The 27,595-nt window shown below is 40.3% G+C and overlaps 1 protein-coding gene across 2 annotated transcripts in view; it reads left to right on the forward strand.

Annotated features, from left to right (window-relative positions):
* Window positions 1–14,701, forward strand: part of SP1 (Sp1 transcription factor) — a 55,512-nt gene extending 40,811 nt beyond the window's left edge. For both annotated transcript variants that reach the window (XM_033938134.1, XM_033938133.1), the window contains one exon: window positions 1,690–14,701. In XM_033938134.1, the coding sequence (XP_033794025.1) occupies window positions 1,690–2,012 (323 nt within the window). In that variant the 3' untranslated portion in view covers window positions 2,013–14,701. The remainder of the gene's footprint in view (window positions 1–1,689) is intronic.
* Window positions 14,702–27,595: the final 12,894 nt, after the last annotated feature.

Raw genomic sequence — 27,595 nt, forward strand, 5'->3', positions numbered from 1 at the left:
ATCCCCTGTCCAACATACAGCCACGAAAGCATTCCCACTACCTGGGGAATAAGATCTCCACCAAAACCCAAGACTAGCACACAAAAACACCAAACACTACCAAGAACAATCAACACAGTCACTACTCCACTTTCTCACACAAAATGTTCATCATTGACATGCGCATATATGAACATTAGATCTATCAGCCCAAAGACTGAACTAATCAAGGACTGGCTGATTAAAGATAATTTAAGCTGCCTCTTCTTAACCGAAACCTGGCTCACTTCCGACTCAGACCTACACATTACTGAATTCTGCCCCAACGGATACAAACTAGAGCTAGTATGTCGAGAAAACAGAAGAGGAGGAGGCCTAGCAATCATAGTAAAAAACAATCTCAACATTAAAATCCTAGCCAAGCATTCCACCCCTCACCTAGACTTACTAGCTTGCCAACTCTCTGACAACACGCTCACAGGAAATCTGAACTGCCTTCTCTGCTACGTTACACCAGGAAAGTGGAACACCTCAAAACAAGAACTCGAAGAATTCATATTCCAGAATTCCCTCTCTTCCACACATAACCTGATCCTTGGAGACATAAATCTCCACTTAGAAGACCACTCCTCCAAACAAGTAGCGGAATTTATATCATACCTCAATTCCCTATCTTACCAAATCCTCAACCCTGAACCCACACACGAAAAGGGTCATCAGCTTGACATTGCAGCATATGCGTCGCCCAACCTCAACATACAAAACATCCACATCACCAAGGGCTCCTGGCACCCTACCCTCTGGTCAGACCATTACAAATATGCCTTCACTATCAACTGGACGCAAAGTAAAAACAAGCCCACTCCACATAAAACAAGCATCAAGACCAGACAGAAAATTGAACCAACCAAATTTTGGGACACAGTAGACCCCGCAATAGACTCCAGTAACCCTACAGAATTCATAAACAGCTGGCGGTCCCTAAGTGAATCTACCTTGAATAAACTAGCTCCAATAAGAACAAAAAATAAAATATGTAGGCCATCAGACAAATGGTTTGACACCGAGCTCCTACACCTAAAAAGGCAATGTAGACAACTAGAAAGGACATGGAAAAAACAGAAACAAGAAAACACCAAAACAGAATGGAGAATCCAAAACAAACAATACAAAATCAAACTGAAGGAAAAACGGAAAGAATACTATTCCAAACTCATTGGCACCGAAAAACCAGACACAAAAAAACTTTTCAACCTAGTACGAAATCTCACTGATACCAACCCTTTTCTAGCCACCCAAAATTTTAAAATATTATTACTCATTTGAGGTTTTGACATATCTGTAAGTTGAGGCTTGGTTTGGGTTGTGTGGTTGTTGTTTTTTTTTGGGGGGGGGGGGGGTGTTTTTTGTTTTTTTTTGCTTAAACTAAGTTATGCGTTGACATTGTTGATTCACATAAGAATTGATGTGTATTACAGCAGTGGTAGGAATGTTATTAGACTATCTATTAAGGGGATGTTATATGTCATGCATGAACTGAAATTCATGTTGTTCATGAGTGACTAATCTGCCCTGGTTGAACTGAATTATCAAGCTTATATTGTGTGTGATGACTGGTTTGTTCAGCTATAACGGCCAGTTTATTCCTTCAGTGCAAGATCTAAAGAAAAAAATCCTTCCCTCCCTTTTTGTTTTCTGTGTTGCTTCTAGGTGAGAAGAAGTTTGCTTGCCCAGAGTGCCCCAAACGCTTCATGAGGAGTGACCACCTGTCCAAGCACATCAAGACTCACCAAAACAAGAAGGGAAATCCCAGCACCACTGTGACCATGACTACAGTCCCTATCGACACTGGGGCTGGCTCGGATGGCAGCACAACCTCTACACCAACACCGCAAGCTCTCATCACAGCTACTGGCATGGTCGCAATGGAGGCCTTATCCCCAGAGGGTATTGCACGCCTGGCCAACAGTGGTATCAATGTCATGCAGGTGGCAGATCTCCAGTCTATCAACATCAGTGGCAATGGGTTCTGAGAGAGACAGATCTGTATAGAAATTTGGGGCTCATAAAGGTAGTGTGGCACTAAAAGAAGTTGTGGGGGGAGAAGTAGCGATGACCCATCTATAGTTCATAGCAAGTATGTTGGCACACAAAGGACTTGTTCCTTGCTTGTCCTTTCTCCTGCCAATCCTGGACCGTGGACTTTAGGCCATAAGTATAATGACTGGGGATGTCTGATGTTGTTTTCCATGAATTTCTTCTTATCCCTATGTAAAACCCTACCATATTAAGGTATACCCAAAGCCATCATGCCTTGATAAAATGTATATTATCAATGCAATACTTTTTAACAAAAATTAAAAAAAAATAGATTATATATATATATAAATAAATATATATAGATATATATAAAATTGTCCTCAAGTGCTATGACCAAAATATTTTTGGTCACCTTAGAATGCCTTATCTTTTTTGTATCCCTGATTCTAGGATTGTCCATAAGTCTAGCCGAGCTATTGTGCAAGATGTGCTATAAACATTTTACTTATAATCTCCAAACCTTAGCTTTTATATGCTGTTTTTAGTTTGTCCTCTGTTTTCTGGAGGATAGTGAGAAAACTTTTGTGTTTTGTCAAATTGTGTCTGCCCTCCCAAATTTTAAAAAGTTGATTTATATATATATATATATATATATAGAAGACTCCATTGGAGTGGGTTTCTTTCCATTGATTTTATTTTAACATGTGCCATTGTGTTTTTCATACCAGACAAAAAGCTCTAGCACTCGTCCCTAAAAAGAGGTTGCTATATGATTTAGAAATACAAAACGTGCAGGTTCACTTCTCCAGATTATGAGAGGGTCTGGGACCCACCTTGTTTCTTTTCAGGGTTGGAAATTTTTTAAGATTGAGTGGGTGCTGGGGAGGGAATATTGCTTGTGGCTTAAGATCTTTGATTGTAACTGCTGCTGTTTTTTGGGGGATTGGGTAGTCTTGTCTTATTATAAACAGTATATTAAAGCACAAAATCTTTAAGGAAACCTGAAGCAGCTGTAGATTGAGGAATACTTTCTTGCCATCTTCCTAAGACTGCAATTTTGAATCATTGTAAGATTGTGAGGTCCATTGCTGAATGAAAATTTATTTGTTAGCAGTGTTGAGGTGGAGAGCATTTTGAAACTGATGTTGGAAGTTGTATGGTGCTATCCATGCACTTGTAACGCAGGCTTGGCAAGTCACACTGAAATGGGGGTGGAGGAAGGAGAAAATGAAGTTTCAAATGCTTAGAAATTGCAGAAGCAAAGCTTGCTTTAGGTTATGGTCTATTTGTATAATGGCTACCTTCAAGCTGTGATTCCCTTATTCATTGAATGGCCATGTTCTCTCCGATTCTTCCACTTGAGGTTCAGGTAGTCCTCATAATAAAGCTGCAGTATTAGCCAGGATTGTGGTGTTAAGGAGGAGTTACAGTTTTACAAATTGTAATTTACATTTCACTTTCAACACAAGACTACAAATCTTTGACTGCAAGGGCTGTTTTGTACAATTACAACAAACCATGTTCCCCTACAGTTCCATCATTAATTCACATATAGCATCCTTAAGTTGATTGTTCTTTTTTAACTGCATATATCAGAGTCTGTTCTCTTCCAGGAAATGCTTTTCTTTTGTACCACCAGAGGTGTTGGTCAGTCTAGATTGCTAGGCTAATTTTTCTGTGTCATGTGTCACAATGACGTATCTTCAGATCCCATCTCCTTGTGCAGTATCAGCATGATATTGGGATACAGAAGCTTATAATAAGAGTGCCCTCCAGTGCTGTGCACTATGCCTGCTGAAAGCATGAATGTAAGAAAACAAATTACCTAAATGGAAGACTCCAGTTTATATCTTAGAAATTGAGTTTTATTAAAGGCTCTCTGGTCCTGTTTGTCTTCCAGCAAAAACTAGGTTTTACTCAAATTATATAGGTGTATGTTTGCAAATAGTTTGTGTGTTTAAGCACCAGGCTTCAGAATTATGTGCCTTAGTGTCCACCAGAATGTTGAATTCTGGCTTGTGACTTATTTGGATTTTCATTGGCACTAGCTCAGATGTAGAATTGAGCTTGGAAATTTCTAGGGCAAAAAATGAAGGTGTTTCAATTCTCACATTTATACTAGACAATATGAACTTGTAAAAGGTTCAAATTATCAATGCTAGGGATTATGTAGATAATTCAGCTGTGAATTAGAAGCAATAAAGCATAAACCTTTTTTGTTAATATCCTAGTCTGTGGAAAGATACTGATATTTTATGTTTTTGCAGTCTGCTTATATCGGGCCACACCTTGTCTTCCTGTGTCAAGAGCTTTGTTGCACTGATCCTTGTTGGAACCCATATGTACACCAGGAGAGGGCAAATCGCTATCATCTGTCCAAACTTCCAGATAATCTTAATGAAGATGCATGGGAGATATTTGTTGCATTGGAAGTCATGCATGCAAATCTCTAGAAAGTATATTCATTACAGTTGTCTTTGAACCTTAGAAGCATGCCCACCCTTGATGCAGACCTGCACTGATGCAAGCCTCATTGCCTTGGTCCTCAAGAGCCACAAACGGGTCTAATTTTCAAGGTGACCAAGTTATTTGCATTAAACTGACTTAGAATAAATGTATGCAAATATGCCTTAAGATATTCATTGTGACTTATCCTGATAACCCAGGTTGGTTTTGAGAGCCTGATTAATTAAATTGAGTTTCTGCTAGGAAAAAAATGTAAAGGGCAGATTTTTGGAATAGAAAAGCTTGCGATGGGTAACGGGGACAGAATGGGATGGTTCATTGTGGTCATTTCATTACAAGATGTTTCAGCACAGCTACCATGAAAGAATCACATTGAATCATCCCATTACGGGGAGGCTGGATTTCCTGATACCTGCTGATGCAGCAGCTCCAGTAGCTGCTTATTACCCCAGGGCCTGGGCTTGAAGGACATGACACAGCAGCTCTGGCAGAGAGCGGGTACATTGGTGCAGCAGCTTATCTCTCCCCAGGGCCCGGGCTCCCTGCCAGCCACCACAAAGGTGCCAGGAGAGGAGGAGGGTATCATTTTTGGGAGTATGGGGGGGCAATGCTCCCCAAAATACTAAAATTGGATGATTCGTCGTACTGTAACGACCGTGATGAATTGTCCTAGACCCAAAAGGATGGCTTAGAGGCAGATCTCATAGTAAAGTGTGAAACTACCACATTTTGACTTATATACCCTGCAGATTAAATAAGCTTGTTTCCCAAGATGGAATCGGGGAGTTAAGTAGGTACAGATTATATAAAATCTTTTCTGTCTGATTTCACCCGTATTCCAGGGTCAACAAACCTTCTAATGTCCATTCCGCAGAGTGGGATCACATGTGATTTGGAAGCCTATGGTAGCAGCAGAGAGCATAGCTAGGGCCTGGTGCCAGAGTGTGACACCAGTCTGGTCCACCGCATCAGTCCAGCAGTGCTGCTCTTTGCCTCCAGCACCCATGGAGCATGCACTCTGCAACAAGCATGCCTCTGATTGGCCATAGTGCCCAACGTGGCCTGCTCTGCTCTGATTTCCCCATAGCTCAAAAGCATATGTCTTCTGTTTGTAATCAACTGAAGCAGGAAAATGGCATATAAACAGGTCTTAGTAGAAAAGAACACTTTGGTCCATTCATTAGTATATTTTGTGATATGTAGAAAATATTGTTCCATGGTTCCATTAGCACCTATTTTCAATGAAGAAAACTTCAGAAAGATGAAATGACTAATTTTTATTTGTTTCCAAATACAAACACTAGCTGCTGTTTTTGTCACAGTTGAATAATACCTGCAATTATTTTAAAATATCGATTGTGTTTAGTGTCTAACCATATGCGAGTAAAATAAGCAAGGATTAATTAATACATAGGCAATCAAAACAATTTCAAGGTAGGCTAAAATTGTTTGAAATAATATCAAAACACAATATTTATGACAAAATGCCCACTTTGTTGAAAGCAAATATAAATCAGGTTTCCATTGCACTACTTCACACTGTTCCAGAACTTGTGGGATAGTTGTGTCCATCAACTAGCAGATGGAGATGGAAAACACTGAGCTGAGCTCTGCTATATCTGTTCAGGTACCCAGCATTTTCTATCTCCAGCAGACAGATGGACATGTGGATTGGTCTCGGGGTCTGAGTTGCTCCTGGTCCAGTTGGTGACTGGTTCCCAGTTGAGCCTAAGTGGAGTTTGGAGTACTGTGTTACCTGTGCAGTCATATCTGGAAGTTCCAGGTCCCCAATATCTGCCTTCCACTTCTTTCCTCCCTTCTCTCTGGCTTGTTGAACTGCCTTCCCATCAACATTGTTTAAAAAAAGGGGGGGGGGGCACTGACACAGTCGACGTGCAGGGGTAAGACTTACTGTTTTTCTCAGACTGCAGCATGGCTCTTTAGGCAAATTCAAGAGTTCAGACTAAGGCACATTCAACAGCTACATGACGGTGCCTGCAGAAATAGTTGAAAGATGTTCCTGCTTCAGCGCACGGTGCTCTTCCACTGAGAGGTACATAGAGTGTGCGCAGAGATGCTATGCAAGGGAAATGGCTGAGATTGTTGGTTCCAGTGCATCTGAGGCCACTTCAGGGCTCCTTGCGTTCATTGTGGCACAAGATGCAGCAAGGCATTTGATTAGCAGTTGTGCACAAGAAACTGCAGGAGTAGTAGCCATCTTGGAACAGACTGCCCCATAGGCCGCAACCATTCCTGCACTTCTAACTGGCGCCATTTTACCGCAGCAAGGTTGAAGGATCACAGTCAAGGGACCTCAGGTACAAGTTTGTGGTGCATCCCTCCAATCTGGCCCACAATGCGCCGGAACATTCCAGGCCTAATACCTTCTTTGCGGCTAGAATCGCAAAGAAGGTATTTTTGATTGACTGCAGGCTTTAAAAGCTACTGCAGCATATCCAATCTCTGGGAGTTCAAGCCCTGCTGAAAATCTGGGACTATGTGCAAGTGCTAGGTAGCCATGGTGGTTGTCCCCTGGGCAAAGGTGCATCTTCACCCCCTTCAGGGGGCATTGTTGAGTCGTTCGCCACCAGTGTCCCAAGATTACAATGTTCGGCTTCCCTTGACCAGAGAGGCTCAGCAAAGTCTGCATTGGTGATTGGTACAGAAGAATCTTATCATAATGGGAGATTGTGACTAGAGATGCCAGCCTTTCGGGCTGGGGAGCCCATTACAAGTCCCACCTGGCACAGGGCACTTGGTCAACGAGGGAGGCTGGCAAGCCAATCAGTTGCCTAGAGCTGCGGGCAGTCTGGAGAGCATTAGTTGTGTTTGCAGTAAGAGTGTTTTCAGATGGGTCTAAGAGGATTTATCAAGGCCATTTCAGCGAGATGAACTGGCTGTGTTGAATTTGATTCAGCGTTTGGGGGAATGCCCCCCTCTTCCCAAAATTAAACACAAGCTGCAGAGCAAGGCCAAGAAGCAAGGGGCGGTGGTATTGCAGGTACCGTGGAGGATCGTCCCATTCTGCCCATGTCTACACCCCTGCATCCTTATTTTGCTTATGTTTAGCCTTCTCCTGTGTCTGAAAGGATTCTGGCATCAAATCATTGAGGGAATTCTTGGCCTGGGGTAGAAGTCACTCTCAGATGATAAGGGGACATTCAGTCCGGCATCTCTCCTTGAAGCACTTTCACCGGAAGGGGACAATTCATCGCAGCCACAATGAAATGGTTGCAAAGAATCATCCCATTCTGTTTCAGACATTGCCACAGCAATGGTGTATATCAACAAACAAGGAGGGGCCCCAAAGCAGGTGCTGGAGACCAGGCGTCTGATGGCACCTTCTTTCTCCAGCTCACATTGCTGCCTTTGTCTATGGCTCACATTGCCAAAAAGTTGAATGTGGAAGCAAATTTTCTCAGCAGGCACTTGTTGGATCCTGGAGAGTGGGAATAATCCCTAGAGGTGTTCAGTCTCATCATTCAGGCCTGGGGGATTCTGAAGTTCGACCCTATGGCCACCAAGAACACCAAGATGCCTAATTTTTTCATTCACCACAAGGAGCCGGATTCTCGGGGCATTGATACCCTTCTCCAGAGGTGGTCAAGCCCCAACCTTCTCTATGTATTTCCCTCTTGGCTGATAGTAGGCCGTCTGTTGAAGCAAGTGGGGCAGCACTGGGGCAGGGTGATCCTGGTAGCCCTGTTCTGTTACTGGACGAGATTCCACTCCAGCTCCCGCAGGAGCAGAGTCTCCTAAGGCAAGGTCCAGTGTTCATGGAGGATCCTACCCCCTTTAGTCTTGCGGCTTGGCCATTGAAAGGTCAAGACTGAGTCAGACAAGGTCATCACAATCTTGCTCCAGGCACGGAAGCATTCTGCATCCGCGGTGTACATCCACAGAGAACATTTGAAGGTTGATACGCAGAGTGTTTTCATCGCTGTGCACCATCTCGTCAGCATGGTAGTCTGTCTAAACTTTCATGAACTTGTTGATAAAGGCAGCCTTCGCAGATTTCCAGGAATTCATGACCCAGTTAACAAACATCTGCTTATAAGGAAGTGATTGTCTATTGTAGTGAAGATATGTTTGTCCTCCCTTTGTCCATTTTTTTTTTCATTTGTTTTGAATAAAATATTTGAAAGCATGGTTCATTGAAATATCTAAAGGATGCAGTTTACATGGGAGTTCACCATGAATTGCAATAATAAGTACACCAACTTATATATATTTTTTTTTTAATTGATGGAAGTATGTTAGAAACTATAGAATCAAAAATCAACAGCTTAAACAAGCCTCTGGAATGATGTCTGAATGCAACATCCTGTCCATATTTTTGATGCATCACTTCTTATTGCTTACTATGATGGTGCTATTGGACTTTTTTTTCTCTAAGCATAGTGATGCACATAAATTAGTGTTTTTTATTTGCTGGTGCAACCGTTAATGTGTGTGTTCGTGTCCAGTTGTCATAATTGCTACATTCTCCATTTCAATTATTTGCATATTGACCAGAGCATTGAATGACATGGTAATTTTATCTATAGTAAATGCAACTCCATATTTAGTTCTTTATATTCTTTCTCCGTCCAAAACTACATGAAATTACTATCTTATTTTCCCAGTTGGCTGGAGCTTTTTGCCCAATGGTGGTTCTAGTATGTACAGAATAACCTGTTTCACTGCACAAATTTGTAGACCCTGGTGGTTTACACTAGCAATAAAATCCAAGATTAAAGCCTTGCTTCATTAAGACGGTGGAAACAACTTAGTATGCTTTTCTTTGAGAGCGAGAATCCATTCTTTTAATCAGTGTAGCTCTTCCCTTTTTTTTTTTTTACCCCATTGCAAACACATTTCTTATCAACTAAAAATTTTCAGCCTGCAACTTGATTTCTTGTTCTTTCAAAAAGTCTGTTACTGGTATTTTAAAATCCACTATGTATGATTTTCACTTTCCCATGGCAAAATAATTAGCATAATTTACAAAATCTGTGAATAAATGTTTATTGTAAAAAGAAATATCTACTTGCAAAGCAATGTGGTCTTTGACTGCCAGAACTGAACTTACTGTATCTAAGCCTATTAAGTTAGCTTCACAACTGATTAACAATCAAAAATGCAACCTAGATTAATGTTGCAACATCAAAACTGATTATATGGTAGCCGAATCATATTACCAATGATTGAAGTAGTTGTCATTTACAAATGAGAAGTAAGAAGATAAAACAGTAGTTAGCTTTTGAACTGGATATTTGATTATAGGATGTAACCTAGACCAACATTGTGATATCAAAGTTAAACCTAGTGGAAACTTAAATCATCACTTAAGCAGTTTTCATTTTCAAAAGTCCTAAGCTTAAACAATGTTTGTTGTTGATCACTGGATATTCAATAAAACTTGATCACTAATGTACAAGAAAATTATAGCCCTAATAGTTTATTATGTAGCATAATTCTTTCCATTAGCACAGAAGTTCTTGAATCTAAAGAAAAGTTTAACATAAAATGCCTATGTCACAGATGAAGGCGTAGTTGCAAACAAAGTAATTTAGGGGGATACATTGACAACAGTATTCTGCGGGGAATACAGAGATGTGGGCTATGCAAAGCATCGATAATGAGTAAATGCCAATTTTCCATGGGTTATACGGGTATGGTGGTATTTAAGCAAAAATGCAGTATTTTGCAGGAAAGGGGAAGACACTTTGAAACATCTTTTTGGGAAAACATAGGGCTCCTTTTACAAAGGTATGCTAGGGCCTTAACGCGCGGAATAGTGTGCGCTAAAATGCCCCGCGCTAGCCGCTACTGCCTCCTCTTGAGCAGGCGGTAGTTTTTCGGCTAGCGCACCAATCCGGTGCGTGCGCTAAAAACGCTAGCACACCTTTGTAAAAGGAGCCCATAGTCAAATTGCATAAATGTTTTCTGTAGTTAATTGTTAGGTTGGTGGTTAGTGATTGATGCTTCTGGTTGGAGGGAACCTGCAGGGATCTTTGGGCCACATAGCACTGTAAAAATCTGGAATGGTATCTCCCCTTTGCTACAGGATATGTATCTTCTGTGGGCTTGGTGGTGTTTGTGTGTTGGCGATATGTACAAAGTAACTAAATAGGTCTAGGCTTATACACTGTTCCAGGAAATAACCTTTATTATGTAAATAAGAATCATACTTGTAATATACTTCGTTTTTTTTCTTCTCAGTGCTACAGCTGCTTGGCTGGTATGTTTACTCGACTATCTTGCTGCAAATTAAGATGTAGGTTTTTATTTTCAAACAGATTTCTCTTGCCCACTTCTATTCACAGGGCGTAAGTTTAGAAAATCACTCGTGTCTTTTTACATAATGGCTTAATATCTAAGCACTTTCAGGCTGTTGCAATGCTTGTTGCAGTGGTGTAATGGTCCATAAATAAATATGCTTAAATCTTAAAAAAAAAAAAAAAGATGGATTGAACAAAACTGATTGTTAGGCAAGCTTACATGACCATGCTTTACTATGCATAAGGTGAACAGATTGACCATGTTGTCTAAATATCTAACTACATGTTCTAGTCTTTAACTGGTCAGTTTTCTTCTTAGTTTCATTGAAGCTAATGTGGTCAATCCTTAGGGTGAATTATAAGAGGAAAGTGATCTGTTGCAGTGAAATCTGTTGTGGATATTCTCAGCTAGTGTTGATCCCTGGGAGATTCATCCTCCACTTAGGTAAAAGATGTGAGAAGCTAACTAGTACCCAGAATCTGAAATTTGATAAAATATTTTCATGCCACTAGTAATATCTTTGGCAGGGAGTAAAGGAGAAGCGTTTAAGAAATAATGTTTCAAGACACAGAATGTCTGTAGTAGAATTCATATCTTGTTGACCAAACATCATGTTCTTTACTACTATTCCCACCTTTTTAATAAACCTCCCCAATATTTTACCCTTCATTGGCACAATTCTTCAGTACTTGAGCTTGACTTTATTCAGAATAATAGCTAGATTAGCTCTTATGAAATTAATAGTGCTTAAAATCCACATCTCTTTAAGTACATAAGAATTGCCATATTGGGTCAGACCAGCATCCATCAAGCCTTATATCCTGTTTCCAGCCATGGCCATTCTAAGTTGCAGGTACTTGACAAAGGTTTCAGAAAAGTTCAATTTAAGCAGCCTACCTCTCAGGAATAAGCAGTGGTTTTCCCCAAATCTTCTTTAACAGTATATGGACAATATGCTAGTAACTTTTAGCAGCTGTGTTTGGCTTAGATAAAATCAGATTCTTTGTAGGTATAAAATTTTCATCTCCTTCCAATTAAGTATCACAACTGTTCTGCATACAAGCTTTAGAGACCATAGTAGTCTCTTTTAAGGCCATGTAAGCTTATTTAAAGTTAATTTATAAAAACATACATTTTACTGAAACAGGAACATTTTATACATCACTTTCTATAAAGACTCAGACACCTTTAATAGCTACTGATATATTGTTTTATACAAGCTGACACAAGATTGTCCTCCTCTCTGGTGTTTTGTCAGCAGTGATGTTTCTTTTGCACTATGGTATCCTTCCAGAATAAAATTACAACTTATCTTGTAGTATTGCTTCAGCACCCAGAGCAGGAAAGTGTATTTACACAGCACTGTTCTCTCTCTGATCTCCTGTCCTTTCCCTCCATTCTGATACCCCAGTCCTTTCTTATTCTTTTCTTTTGCAACCTAAATAATGGCACCCTTCCTAGTTTTTCATCTGCCATTAGCCCATACTTGGCATCTCTTATTTTTCTGCCCTTTCTTGCCCATTGCTAGGTATAATTCTGTCTCCTAGTCAGATACTCGTGATTATTTCAAGAGGCTAGTCAAAAGGTTTTCTTTATTAATTTTCTCTCTAGCACTGACCAGCTCCTGATATCACAGGGCTTAGTTATTCTACTGCAGAGATTCTTTACCTTTTTTAGTTCCCACAACTCTTCTTAACCGATCAATGAAACCTCTCACCTCCTTTTTAAATCACATGTCCTCAAATGACTACTGATAGTTATATATTTCATGTGTCCATAACTCTAGCCAATATGCTAAAATTATTTTAGTAGTACAGTACACCCCTGATATTTGCGGGGGTTCCGTTCCAGGAACCCCCGCGAATCCTGAAAAACCGCAAATATGGTTAAACTGCTTTTCCAACACAATCCAGAGCATGTACAAAAAACAGCAATACTGAGTTCTTCAATGGAAGAACGTCAACGGGTTATATCGAATCATCACAGCTGCTCCAAATTGTTGAGAGCTAGGCAGAGGGGTGTAAGCAGAGAAACAGATACCTTTCTTGGTGATTTGGGAATGAAGGAATGCTAAGCACGGTCATTCTCGCGGGGGAGACTGGAGAGGACAGTTTGAAGAGGCAGGAGAGAGCAGTCGGAGCGCTGGCGAGTGAAGGAAATCACTCGTTGTATGCTCCAACCGCCTCTTCTTGCACTGCGTGTCAAAGCAGCTCCTGATTGGTAAGGCCTGACTTTAGTGCAGGAAGAGGTGGTCGGAGCATACAGTTAATACTACCTAAGTCGCACTTAAAGCTACAATGATATATAAATTGTTCATAATCTTTATTGAACATTTATATACTGCTTATAATGACTGGAAAGTCAATTCAAAGCAGTTTACAATGAACATTCATAATTTTAGTTATAATACATACCAGACACCTACATATACTGCTGCATAAAAATGCATACCTTTATAATGTTTCTTCCCCCAATGTACCTTCCTAATGGCTGGCAGCATTTTTTTTCAGTTAAAGTGAGTAATGTTGAATAAAATACCAATGATACGTACTAGGAGACATTTTGTTCACAAGCATTGTAAAATAAATTAAGTAATTTCAGATATTAGGTCCTAACCTTTGTGACTTAGACATGATTGTAGAACCAGGAGAAGTGTGCCAATGACATTTTATTTAAAAAAAAAAAACTTCCATTTCCTTGCCATTGTGGTTTTTCAACCAGCTCAAAACTGTGGTTCAGTTTTCATTAGCACAACATGCGTATCGGGTGCATTCAGTCTGGTTTTGTTCTGGGCAAATTCTTTTGAAAACTGTCTTAACTCTTCACTCTGTCTAGAAGGTTTCAATAAACTGCCTCAGATTTCAAGATCCTTCTTCCTACCCCGTTTGACCTTTTGCGGATACCACTGGTTTAGAACCCCTGTTCTACTGAGCATATTCTGGAGCAGGCTACCCTATCAAAAATTGTGATAATTGGCGAGGTTATACTGAAGCAAAAACACTGTATTTGAGAATTAGCAGCAGTATTCCACTGCTTCATTTTGAAGGTGTCTCTAAAGGGCCTTTGAAATTCAAGTAACTAGCAATATCTACTTTCATGTCTGCCTTTAAAGAATTAAAAACCACTTAAAGGAAAACTCAGTATTGAATATGAATTAAGCATTTCTGTAGCTAGTTATGAAGGCATGATTTTTATCAGAAGGTTAGTACAAAATCAGTTAAAAAAAAAAAATTCCCTTATCAAAGGTGAGGACGAGTTGGGTCACTCATCATGATATTTTAATAACATTGCTAGCTTGTAATCTTGGCTTATAAATCTTATAATAAATTTTGTTTTTGCAGTTATTTTTTCAGTGGCTATTTGATGGGAAAATCTGTAACTTTTTCCAAGTTATAATGCATTTGCAGTGTTTCGGAAGCCGCAAGTAGCAGGACCACCCACTGAAATCGGTAATTGTACTTAACCGTATTCCTTATGGTGATTTTCTTGAAATAACCACACTGGAAATGAACGTGCCAGTTAGTAATCCAGGTGCTTCCCATCTGCTGGACTGATTCTATGATATATCCATTGAGTGAAGGAAGGCAATCTTTGTAGAAGTGTAAAACTGCCATATATGCAACATCCAAAATAGGTGGTACCTAGGACACAAGACAAAATGTAGACTAACCCATTTTTCACAACTGAGGTGGTTGTCCATGTGGCTAGTGGGGATAATTTGTTAATCAAATGGAAGCATTTGCAAAATTCATAGGCTTTTAGCTTAGTCCACATGTTTATAAGTAACTAGTGTTGCCTTGATGCATTAGATTCAAAAAAACCACAAATCGTCAAACTGAGTTAGCTCACTTGTCTGTAACACCATTCAAATGTGTTTAAATATGTGTAAAAAAAAAAGCTGACTTGAAACCTTAGCAATACATGTTATTTGATGTCTTTAGAAATTTTTCTACTCGGTGGTTTAGTACTCACTCTTGCTTCAGAAGAGCTACCTTGTGTGCTTGCAAGCTTGAGCTTTCTGTGTACTTTTTTTTTCTTTTTTCCTTTTTTTTCTTTTCTTACCAATTCCAGTGATTGTTGAATATTTCCATGTGTGGTATTGCTGTTGCTGCAAAGAGCCTTTGCATACTAACTTGGCAATTCAGAGAGGTGAATGGACACCTGACAGTTCTGGTACTTCACTGTTCATTTGTATATTTTTATGAATTTGGTGCCTTTTTTGAGTGTTTTCTAATGGGTTTTCTAAATTCTGCTGGCATATCATTTTATGCACAGGTCTTGAGACATTGCAGGTACCACATAGAACTCTTTAACTAAAATTTGTATGAAAAGAGTTTGAAGATTCCATTAGGGTAGATGTAGACATTTTCATGTGCATGTTGAAGAGCAGAATCATTGGTACAGAGGAATATCTATGCCTGCAGTGAGGTATCCAGCTACCTAAAATGATAGTTATCCTTCTTTATATTTACCTATTCTTTGGAGGGGGCAATCATTTGGTGTACTTTATAGGACTTCGGTGAGTCTACATATTGCTCCCGGGGGGGGGGGGGGGAGTAAACTGCTGGTGTTTGGTGCCACTATGGTGTCCGTGATATCTGTGCTGCTTATGCCAAACATTTAGCCCTAACATTAGCAAACTAAAGACCCTCTTCTCTTTGCCAAGTAAATCCTGTACAGTGTTTGTGAAGAAGTCCCTTTGTCACATAACCTTTTTTATAACAAATACTTATTGGTTTTTAATGACTTGTAAATAATAATGCATGAGTAGACATGAGTAGAATTGCTAAATGAGGTTAGTTGAAATCATTTGGAAGCCAGACTTTGCTGGTTCCCTAAGTACTAAGTGCGTAATTAAAAATCAAAACGGAGAAATAAAAGCAGATAAAGACCAGCCTGTCCATCCAGCTTCTTCCTCGGTGACCCATATATCAGTAAAAATGAGGCTTTTCCTGAAAAGTAGAGAATGCCAAATGTGTAAAACGAAATTCTGGTTTGTAGTAGTCCTTGCTAACAACAGTTAGATACTGCAGGACAATGCACTTATTTAATGCGTTCTGGGACCAGTACTCCTGTCAAATCCTGCAGGAAGATTAAATTTAGTGTTATAATTTATTCAATAAAAGTTTTTGTAATTTAAATCTGTTCATTAGAAATTATATAGCACTGCATTCTAATAAATAAAGGGCCTTTTAAAACCTATATATTTTTATAACTTGCTATTACTTCATTCACCACCGTCTGTCATGCAGCATGTACTTTCTTACTTGTGGTGTCAAACTGAGGAATGCATGGGCTCTTTGTCTACCACAGAGAAGAGTGAAAGAAATATTTTCATAAGTTCCCATAGAAAAATCTTTTCTTCCATATGGTTTGAGAGTGTGTTGGTCAGACTTTAGATCTGGCTGCTATGATCCTGTTTCTGGTTCCTGGAGTCCAGCTGTCTCTCTTGAATCTTGTATCCCAGAGCAGTGTGCGTTTCCAGTGTACATGTATAAGAAGTCACTGGAGTGATGGTCCTTGGCATTACGGTCTGTGTTTCAGCGAATATCTCTCTCGGGAACGGATAACAGTCAGCTACTGATCTTACTGGTGCCTTTTAAGAACTAATATTAACTTTTATAGGATGAAACAAAACTAATTGTGCTTATTCTACATGCTTTAAAGTGTCTCTCTAGTGCTAAATTGCTTTGTAAAGATGACCTGCATGTGTAGGTGTACAGTTTTATTTCTGTGATGGTCTCTGCAGTATATATAGTACTTAACTTTTTGTGTGAATATCTATTAATAGAAGATGTGTAGAGAACCAGCTTCCTTATTGTCTTGTCCTCATTCTCACACTCGTAATGAGAACCTTTATGATGAGCGTGAGTCCAACACAAGAACAAAGCACATGAAACTTCACTTGTGAAGAAGGCCCAGTGGAGCCATTTAGAGTGAGGATATAAAGGTAAGGTGGAAGCTTCCCAAACTTAACTTTCCCTTCCTAACTAGACTTGGTTTAGAAAATCCTAGTCTAAAGCCTTACTCATAATCCTGTTGGTGGTGGTTGGTGAATTGTAGTGTGATGCAGAAAAAATTTAGTTTCCCAGTTTTTGTGAGAATCTGAGCCATCCTGTGGAAAATGCCTGAATCATGGATAGAGTTTTTATGGCTTATCCCTTTCTAGTGCTGGCACATCAGCTGAGATGTTAGTGACTCACACCAGGAACATTACAAGAATGTCTTGAATGCAGACTGAGGAAAGATAGGCCTTGCTAACCAGTACTTTCAGTGTAATCAGTAATTGGTGTGATGGTTAAAACATTGTTTCTAGTTCTGGAACTATGAATAGTGAACATGGAACCGAGTACCTTGACTTTGGCCAACAAGAACTGAATTTGTAGCTCAGAAATACTAGAGTTCTTAATGTTAACTGAGGAAGTCGAGGAAATTTTAACAGAGCCAAAGAGCACAGCGCATGTAACAGATTCCAAGATTTCAGTTTTATAATGTACCTTGTACATAACCCATCTTCAGTGTTTGATAACTGGATAGGGTTACAGAAATATTCGAGTATATAATTGTCTTTCAGATATAAGATCTGGCTTCCTGTCAATTTGGGATTGAATTTATCTGACCTATTTTGTATACTTAATAGGTTCTTATATATACTACAATAAGATTGACCCTGCACTAGACAATAGTAGTCTTTAAGGGCCGCAATCTCTTTGAGTTTTCAGGATCTCCCCAATGAATTTGCTTTAGATCTATTTGCATGCACTGCTTCCACTGTATGCAAATACATCTCCTACATATTCATTTGGGAAATCCTGAAAACCCGACCTGGTGAGGGCCAAGGTTTGGACACCCCTGGTAGTGCAATTAGGGCAGCAGATGATCTGCTATGGAGACTGTTGCCCATTAATAAGGGCCAAATGTTGCAGGTAATCTGTGCCAAACAGTAATCCTTGAGATGGGTCTCATTAACAAGTGTCCTTATACTCATCTACATGAAGGATTTATGCCATACTGATTGCAAGACTACTTATACCCCAAATCTGCACAGGTCCAAGGTTTGTAAATTGTATCAAGTGTTAGAAGAACTTAGAAATGTTGTACCCTGTTCTTACTGGTTAATAAGCAGCAATGCAATGTTGATAAAAATCGGGGTTTGATTTTGATCTGTATTTGCTTCAGCTGTCACAGTTTAAACCTGTATACAATTACAAAAAGCATGATGTATTGACTCCCCCTTATTCATGTCTTAGGGTATGATTCAGTGTACCTTTTCCCATCCCCAGCATTTGTAGGGCTGCACTGTACCTTGCTTTCCTTCTTTGGGGGAAAAGGGTTGGAGATACTTTCCACAATAAAGCCATTAATAGCATCTTATGCCAAGCATTCTCTTTGAGAGAAAGCTGATAAGGTAAATGAAATTTCTCCCTCGCCCTCATGCTACAAAGCCAAAAATTCTCCAAATGTTCATTCACTGATTTGCTGTCTCAGGGAAATTTGAGTGACCTGTGTCTTATGTGAAAAGAGTTTAGGGGACACCGATCATTAGGAACAGGTGGTGGTAAGAGAGAGAGGCAGACAGACCCATTCTACCTGATAGATGATCTGTGCAGTTTTCTCTAAGGCTGGAAAAAAATATTTGCTCTTATGGTTTAAATGCCATGCCACCAGTGATATTAAATACTGGGTTTTCAATCCTAATAAACAGTCCTGACTGTTTGCTTTAAACTATGAGCTAGTGAAAGCACAATGAATAAAAATTTGAATTGTGAATGCTGCTGCCACCTAGTGTTGAAATAGTTTGGCTGCCTCATTTTTTTTTTTTTACACTAACAGGATATATTGGAATACAATAAAACAGGTAACAACTGTAAAAAAAAAAAAAATGCTCAGATGTGATAAAGCTAGGTTCCAAGGACATCCTGAGGCAAAATTGAAAGTGTTGGTTCTGCTGAACTGGAATGTAGGCGGTCCACCAGGAGCTCTAGCAACTTCTAATCCATTCCATACTATCACTAGCACTGTTGCATTTCTGCATACCAAACTCAATTATAGATTCTCCTACAGCCTGTCATAACACTGGCAGTTATTGGTTGCTATTCTTGTAAAAGCTGTTTTATCTTGTAATAATGTCCTATACTTTTTTTTTATTCAACCGCTGATGTAATAATGTCTGAAACACAGTTTTTAAAAGAGCTGTCCTTTTCTTTTGTACAAATTACTTTCACTGCAGTTTGTAGCTCCTTTATAAAGCCAATTAAACATTTTTTAATAAACAAGTGTGTACAGTATTTGTTACAATTTACTGATTTAAGTCTGTGCTCCTTATAAAGTTTTAAGTGCTAAATTAGAAACATGACGGCAAATAAAGGCCAAATGGCCCATCAAGTCTGCCCATCAGCAGTAACCATTATGAAAGGATGGATTAAAGCTAGATATATAAATTAATACAATTTCTTTAAATTGTAAAACTGAGAAGTTGCTCTAATTTGAAAAATTGAGCTTCAACACCCAGGGAAGAATCGGTTACACAAGTGAGAGACAATATAGGGTTTAACTTTACAAAAAAAATTGAGGATGCTTAAACTAAGGGCTTCTTCCATAGTGTCCCTCCCACTATTCCAGACCAGTGTTATAGTTATGTCTATCGACCAGCAGGTGGAGATTAGTGCTGTCTGATTAAAATCAATTCACAGATTCAATTTGGTGAATCAATTGGTTCTGTGAAAAAATCAGATTTACCGATTCAGTGATCAACACCCCATCTCATCCCCAGTGAGACCTGACATATACCTCTGGGCCCCCTAAAGTGATGGTGGCTGGGCAGTGCTGTGAACAGGCTGCTTGTAGAAGAGGGAAAGCCCTGGTGGGACATGGCGGGCACACAGCCTGTTCACAGCTCTGCCTTTGCTTTCCATCCATTGCTGCTGCTGCTTTGGGAGGCCAAATGTTATGTCAGATCTCACATTGGAGGAAGGGGTGGTTGGGAACTGCTGCACAGGTGAATAGGAGGGATGGAAAGATGCAACAAAGAGGTAGGGTGAGAGAGAAATCCTACAAATGTTCCTCTCCTACATGCATATCTCCCTCCCCTCTACCATATGTTGGACATAGGGTGCCGTGCAGGGAGAGATGCTTTATAGAGGGGAATAGAGAAGTTTGACCCAGGGCACAAGACAGGGAGAGAGAGCGATGGTAGTGGGAAAGGAACAGAAATGTTGGATGTGGCAGAGAAAGGGAAGGCAAACCATATAGCATGCACCAGACAAATTATATAAACACTTAAAATTCCTTTTCATTTGAGCTCAGTTTTGTGATTAGTGAGACTGTTGAGACAGCATACGGCCCACTGTTGAAGGAATTTAAGTGTTTATATAATTTATTTGTCTGGTGCATGCTATATGGTTTGGCTCAGGTTTATTGCACCAGGTGGATACAAAATATTTTCCCCAAAACTTGTTTTAGTGGAAGGGAAAGTGCAGAGGTGGAAAATGAATGGTGAGCACAAAGAAAAGAAAATATCAAATGGGCAGGAGACCCTAGTGAGCGGGTTAACAAGACTGGGACCAACATGCTTTGAATAATAAAATGACCGGACAACAAAAGGTAGGGAAAAAATGTATTTTTTTATTTTGTGATTACAATATGTCGATTTGAAATGCATATCCTTCCAGAGCTGGTGTTAAAGACAGTGAGTGAGAGCTAGGGCCTAAAGAGAGAGGAAGTCTTTATTTTGTTTACCCTCTCCATCCCTATGCTGGTACTGTGGTGTAAAGGGGGGTAGGGTGGATGAAGAGGCTACAAAATAAAGATGCCTGATTGGGCAGGAAAAGCGACTCGAAATTGATTCAATAGGCCAAGCGGAATTGAAAAATTTTACCTGAATTGGGCAGCACCAGTGGAAATAGAAAATACTGAGGAACTGTGAGAGGGACAGGTCCTATATCATACAGCTCTTCTGTGTATTCTATCTCCAGGCAGGTGGATGGTCATGACTATCTGCTCTAGGATCTGGTAGGCTGTTCTTGGTCCAATTAGTGAACTGGCTCCCTGTCGAGCTCTCCTGGTGTTGGCCTTTTTAGAGTGCTGCATCGTATGCATGGGACAGACTGAGTCATTACGTCAGGCTCCATCTCTAGCAGTATTCAAATCCAAGCTAAAAGCCCACCTTTTTGAAGCTTACTTCAACTCCTATATCTATCCTATCATTCACTCTAAGAACTCCCTCTCCCCCCACACACACCTTTATTTCCTGTCTGTCCAAATTAAATTGTAAGCTCTTTAGAGCAGGGACTGTGTTATTTGTCAAATGTACAGTGTTACATACATTATAATAGTAGTAGTTAGAGGTATTGCATATTATTGAGTGACTCAGATAAGAGCAGTCGTGGAGTACTTTCAGGCATATCGCTATAGGCATTGGATTGCACTGGAACAGTCCCTAGTGGGTTCAGTGTCTGCTCTTTTTTTTTTTTAATGGCTACCCTGATGCTATAGGGAGCTGCCTCCTAACATATGTCTCGGTAGTTGCTGCCTTTCAATATTGAGAGCCACTATATTGGGATAGAATGTATTGGGAGCCAGAAGCCCTAATGTCTTAGCATACTCCAATCTATTCTGTGGATTTTTATACCATCTGTATCCTCACAAGAAGTCCTAAAGTGGTTTACAATAAACAAAATATACAACTAATATAAAGTAACATAAAGGGTTACCAAAGTAAACAGATTTAAGACTACAATGAAATATTATAAACATTTAAAGTCCTAATCTCCACTGTGATAGCATTCCAGAGACTTTGCAAAGAAAAAGGAATGTTTATGAATTCATTTAAAGCGAACAGATTTGAACAAGGAGAACATTTAATCAAGTGCTGATGCTGTCTTAAAGACAAATCACTAGAAAAAAAATTCAAACTGTTAGGTTGGGCCAATTAGGCCTTAGGCCCCTCCCCGGTGCATCCCATAGTAATGTAATGTAATGTAATTTATTTCTTATATACCGCTACATCCGTTAGGTTCTAAGCGGTTTGAAGAAAATATACATTAAGATTATAAATGAGAAGTAAGAAGGTACTTAAAAAATTCCCTTACTGTCCCGAAGGCTCACAATCTAACTAAAGTACCTGGAAATTAATAAAGAAGAGAAAATAAAGATGGTTGAAAAAAGAAAAATTCTATGTGAACTTATAGGATGGAAATTAAACTGACAGTGAAGAACTGTATGAAAAATACATATGGAATTCAGTTAGAGAGGGTAGGTTACAATCTATTTATGGTATTTGTTTAATTGGAAGGTGTTAAGGTGGGTAATTTGGGGGAAGGTTATCTGAAGGTAGGTGAATCTTCTGGAGGTAAAAGAGGAGGGGTTAAGATATTTGGATGAATTTTTTGAAAAGCAGGGTTTTGATTTCTTTTCTGAATGTTTTGAAGTTGTCTGATATTGTCATAAGATTGGAGATGGAATGGTTGATTTTTGCTGCTTGTGTTGCTAGAAGGTTGTCAAACATTTTCTTGCGTTGTGTGCCTTTTAGTGGGGGGAAGGCGAAAGGGTTCGAGGTTCTTCTGTGTCTTGAGGTGGAGATTTGGTTTAAGCGGTTGTTTAGATAGCATTTAGATAGCCATTAGCAGCTAAGTTATTTTTTCTTGCTTTTGCTATGGATGTTATGAGCTGGATTATACTGCCTTTTGTTACATTCACTCACTGACTTTCATCTGTATTAGGCGTGCCGTTTGATACCACCTGGCAGGCTACTTTAGTTGCCTTGTTTTCTTGGACTATTTTTCAGCATTTACACATAAACAGCTTTTGTAGGAGTGGAGTTTTTTTGGCCAGATGAAGCTGAACTGAGGCCTTTTTCTCCACTTCTTTTCTTTTTCCTTTTTCCCTTTCTCTTTGGGGAGTGTGAATGTTGTGGGTTGTAAGTAAGGCCTTGTAGTGTTGCTGGGTGTGTGTATCGTTTGTCTGTGTGGGGCTTGTTTTTGAGTGAATAAGGGATATATTCGGGCCCTAATCCTTGAGTATTTATTTCTAGTGGAACTAATTGTTTGGATTTGGATATGGCACAAATGTGGAATTCTGGAGCGGGATTCTCTGACACCTTGAGAGCCGAGATTCTAACGGCTCCGTCTCTAAGTATTGAGAATGCAGCAGGTATGCTTGATGATGGATGGATGGATGTGTTTAACAAACAGAAAGACCTTATTCGTTTAGAACTACATAATGCTTCCCTTGTGGATTATTGCAAATTAGAGATCATTCCTAGGGGTCTTCGGATGACCTGTGCCCCTCGGTTATTTGAGGATGATTCAAATTTTGTTTATCATTGGAACAAAATTTTAAATTGTTGTTCCTTAGATCTTATGTTATTATTGATCCAAACGGCTCAGTGGCGCATTCAGGGTGAACAGCAGGTTGTTACTGAGGCCTTAGAGGCCCTTAAGAATACTGAGGCCTATGAGAGTAAACTTACTGATATGAGGGGCAAGGCTGACGGCTTTAAGGGTGAGTTACGTCAGCAGAAAATTAAAAAATTTCAGCGTGACCAGAGGGATTATTCTTCTGGGTTTGTGTATGCGTGGATGAAACGAGACACTAATGGTAACAATAAAGGGAATCAGAAGAAGACCACTAGATTTCAAACTTCTTCAGAGAGGTCTAGTGGTAGTGAGGATCCCCAACCAAGAACTGAGAAGGAAGGGGAACTCAGACAACCCAGGGGGCGTGGCAGCAACCGCAGGGGTCGCAAGAAATATCAAACCAGGACCCAGTCCAGAGCAGACCAGCTGTGGTAAACATTTCAAGTTATGTTTTATCGGCAGCTGAGGAAAGTGTGTTGCCTAAGGGTTGACTTTTGTGCCCACTGAGACACACTCTCCCTTCCAGTTCCAGGTTGAACTTGAAAATTTTATTAGGAAGTTGCATTTGAGATTGTTCTTTGATTCCATCCCGGGTTTTCCCCTAGATCGCTCAGTTGTTAGAAATAAATCTTGCTGGACTCCCCCGGGCCTGTTAGATCCGGTCCTTTGTGCCTTCCGTTTAGCAATATTGAAAGATATTACAACTTTGGAAGTGACCGATAGGCCCTTCCATCATAATTTGCTGCGGGAGGAGCGGGAAGCACTGGGGAAGTTGAAAACGGAGACTTCAGTAGTGATACGTCGAGCTGATAAAGGTGGTGCGGTGGTGGTATGGGGCGAGAACAATACCTAGCAGAGGCACATTTGCAGCTCCAGCAGGCCAATAATTATGTTCCCTTAGATAGGGACCCTTCTGATGATATCTTTGGTATGCTTGTTGGAATTGTGAATGTTGGTAGGAAGGCTGGCTTCCTTACTAAAGCTGAATATAATTTTCTCACGTTTAGATATTTTAAGGTGCCAGCCTTCTACTTACTTCCTAAGATACATAAAAATTTGCAGAGGCCTATAGTCTCTGGAAGGGATTCTCTATTAGAGCGTGTGTGTAAGTATGTGGACATTCATCTTCAGCCTTGTCTCTCTTTAGTAAAATCTTTATTAAAGGACACTACACACTTTTTGAACTTTCTGGAGAGTTGGGAATCTATGACATCTGAGGTGACGTTTTTTGTTACACTTGATGTGTCGTCCCTATATACCTCTATTCCCCAGGACGAGGCTTTGGAGATATCAGATTTTTTGAATCGAATGCCTCGTCCGTGGTTGGTGCCCCCGGAGTTTTTGCTAGAATTGACTGCTCTGGCTAAGAAAAAGAACTTTTTTGTTTGAGGGTCAATTCTATATGCAGCTGTCAGGAGTTGCTATGGGTGCAATTTTTGCCCCGACTATAGCTAATCTGTTTATGGGAGCGTTTGAAGAGAAGTTTGTTTACTCTTCTGGATTTTTTCCTTTGATGGTGGGAAGGCTCCGCTTTATAGACGATATTTTTTGTCTATGGAGAGATTCTTTGGAAGAGCTGTTGGCATTTAATGCTTACATTAATGGGTGCCATCCCTCCTTGAGATTTGAAATGAAGTTTCATCAAACTAAGATTGCTTTTTTGGATGTTTTGGTGAAATTAGTGGATGGAATTTTGTGTACCACGGTGTACACTAAAGATACTAATCGTAACGCCCTGTGCAGTTCAGTAGTATGCATCCTCATGCTATGAAAACCAGCATTCCTTTTGCCCAGTTTCTGAGGTATAGGCGCATCTGTAAGACTACAGCTGAGTTCCGTCATCAATCTGTGACCCTACAGGATAAATTTATTGATAGGGGGTATCCGGTTTCTGTGGTGGCTCAGGCTATGAAGAGGGCTTTGTATAATCACAGGGAGGCTTTATTACAGTATCGGGATGGGGTTCCCACTCAGGATCTGGTACCTTTCGTCTCTACTTACAACCAGTTGTCTAGATGTTCACAGCGGGTGATCCGCCGACATCTTAACATTTTAAAGATACATCCTTGTTTTCAACAGCTCAATATTTTGTTCTCTTATGTGTGTAATCGAAATTTGGGCGATGTTTTAAGCACCAAAGTTCCATCTGACACATATGCAGCCATAACACCCGGACATCAGATGTGTAGTCATTGTTCTGTCTGTTCTCTAATGATCGAATCTGATGTGTTTCAACATCCTAAGACTGGTTTTGTCTATAAGTTGAGGTGTTCCACTTCATGCTCCACTGAGGGGGTGATTTATGTGATTCTTTGCCCCTGCTTGAAAATTTATGTTGGACATATTTACCGTCAGTTCAAGACAAGACTTATTGAACATAGATCATGTTTGAATACACGGCGTTTGGAGGAACCGCTGGTGATGCATTGTTTAGAAGCACATCATGATTTTGGAGCCCTACGATGTATTGTGATTGAATATATTGCACTCCCGGTTCGACGGGGGGATTGGAGACGTCTCCTGTGGCAAAAGGAGCAGAGATGGATTTACCAGCTACAATCAGTCCATCCTGAAGGTTTAAATGCCTGAATAGAATGGTCCGCCTTCTTTTGAGTTTGAGTGTTTTTTGATTGGTGGCTGCATGTGGAGGGGCGGAACTTTTGGCCTTTTTAAGAGCCGGGGTGAAGAGTCTCTCTGTGCCAGTTTTGATCGATGAAGTGGTGAGGATGTTTGAGGAGTATGATGGGTCTGGAATATCGGGATGTGAAGCAATGATATGAACACCCCTGACGCAGCTATTTGATGCGAAACGGAGGGTTCCCCGTTGGTTGTAAGGACTGCCTGGCCTGGATTTGGAGGCCATTAGCAGCTAAGTTATTTTTTCTTGCTTTTGCTATGGATGTTATGAGCTGGACTATACTGCCTTTTGTTACATTCACCCACTGGCTTTCATCTGCATTAGGCGTGCTCTTTGATACCACCTGGCAGGCTACTTTAGTTGCCTTGTTTTCTTGGACTATTTTTCAGCATTTACACATAAACAGCTTTTGTAGGAGTGGAGTTTTTTTGGCCAGATGAAGCTGAACTGAGGCCTTTTTCTCCAATTCTTTTCTTTTTCCTTTTTCCCTTTCTCTTTGGGGAGTGTGAATGTTGTGGGTTGTAAGTAAGGCCTTGTAGTGTTGCTGGGTGTGTGTATCGTTTGTCCGTGTGGGGCTTGTTTTTGAGTGAATAAGGGATGGAGGCCTCCCAGCAGGAGGGATTGGTCACCCTCCTGCTGGCAATCTTCAGGGGCTGGTGGGTGGTGTTTCAGGCAGGAAGGATTGGGCATCCCTCCTGCCGTGATCTTCAAGGGAGTAGGATGTTCTGACAAGAGGAATTGGGCATATCTCCTGCCACATTCGTGGTGGGTAGGGGGTGTTTCAGGAATGAGGAAGTGGGCATCCCTCCTACTGTGTTCATGGGGGGGGGGGGACTGGCGGCCGCTAAACTTATAATAATAATAACTTTATTTTGTATACCGCAATACCACAAGCAGATCAGAGCGGTTTACAGAGGAAGAGACTGTACATATACAGCAGTGGTTTCAAATATGCGGCCCACCAGATACTATTTTGAGGCCCTCGGTATGTTACCATTGTTCTGGAACGTTGCTCGCCTCACTGCTGTAACCTCACGCAAGCGCTTTCCTGCATCTTTCTGCATGTTGCACTGCTTTTAGCTGTGTATAGCTGAAATTATCAGAAGCAATTAAGGAAAGATTTATAAACTACTAGCTGATGCCCCGGCGTTGCACGGGTATTTAATTATAGCAATAACACTGTAAATGGATTCAAATAAAGATATTTTATAATGGTCAATGAAATTATTTTTTTACAGCTTAATAAAAAGTACAATATTCAAATTATAATGTGAAATATTTGACAAAATGAATACAATACAACTAACGCAAAACGTGATTATAAACAACAATTTTAGATTCACCTCCTGGAGCAAGAACATATAAATTCTTGGGTGAACCCACCCTTGAGCAAGCAACATAGAGTTGTGGGCCGCGAGACCCCCAGAACATATCACCCCAGGTAGTGAGGGATCTGCAAACCAAGTTTCGTTCAAATCGGTCAAGCCGTTGTTGAATTACTGTGAGAATGGCAGCTTTTTACATTTTTTCCATTGACATGAATGGGTGAAATCTGATTTTCTGTTTGTAGCACCGCCCACGTGTGCAGGTGGGCCGCGAGACCCCCAGAACATATCACCCCAGGTAGTGAGGGATCTGCATACCAAGTTTCGTTCAAATCGGTCAAGCCGTTTTTGAATTACTGTGAGAATGGCAGCTTTTTACATTTTTTCCATTGACATGAATGGGTGAAATCTGATTTTATGTTTGTAGCTCCGCCCACGTGTGCAGGTGGGACGCGAGACCCCCAGAACATATCACCCCAGGTAGTGAGGAATCTGCATACCAAGTTTCGTTCAAATCGGTCAAGCCG

This window comes from Geotrypetes seraphini, chromosome 3, assembly GCF_902459505.1.
Source record: "Geotrypetes seraphini chromosome 3, aGeoSer1.1, whole genome shotgun sequence".
Taxonomy (NCBI): domain Eukaryota; kingdom Metazoa; phylum Chordata; class Amphibia; order Gymnophiona; family Dermophiidae; genus Geotrypetes; species Geotrypetes seraphini.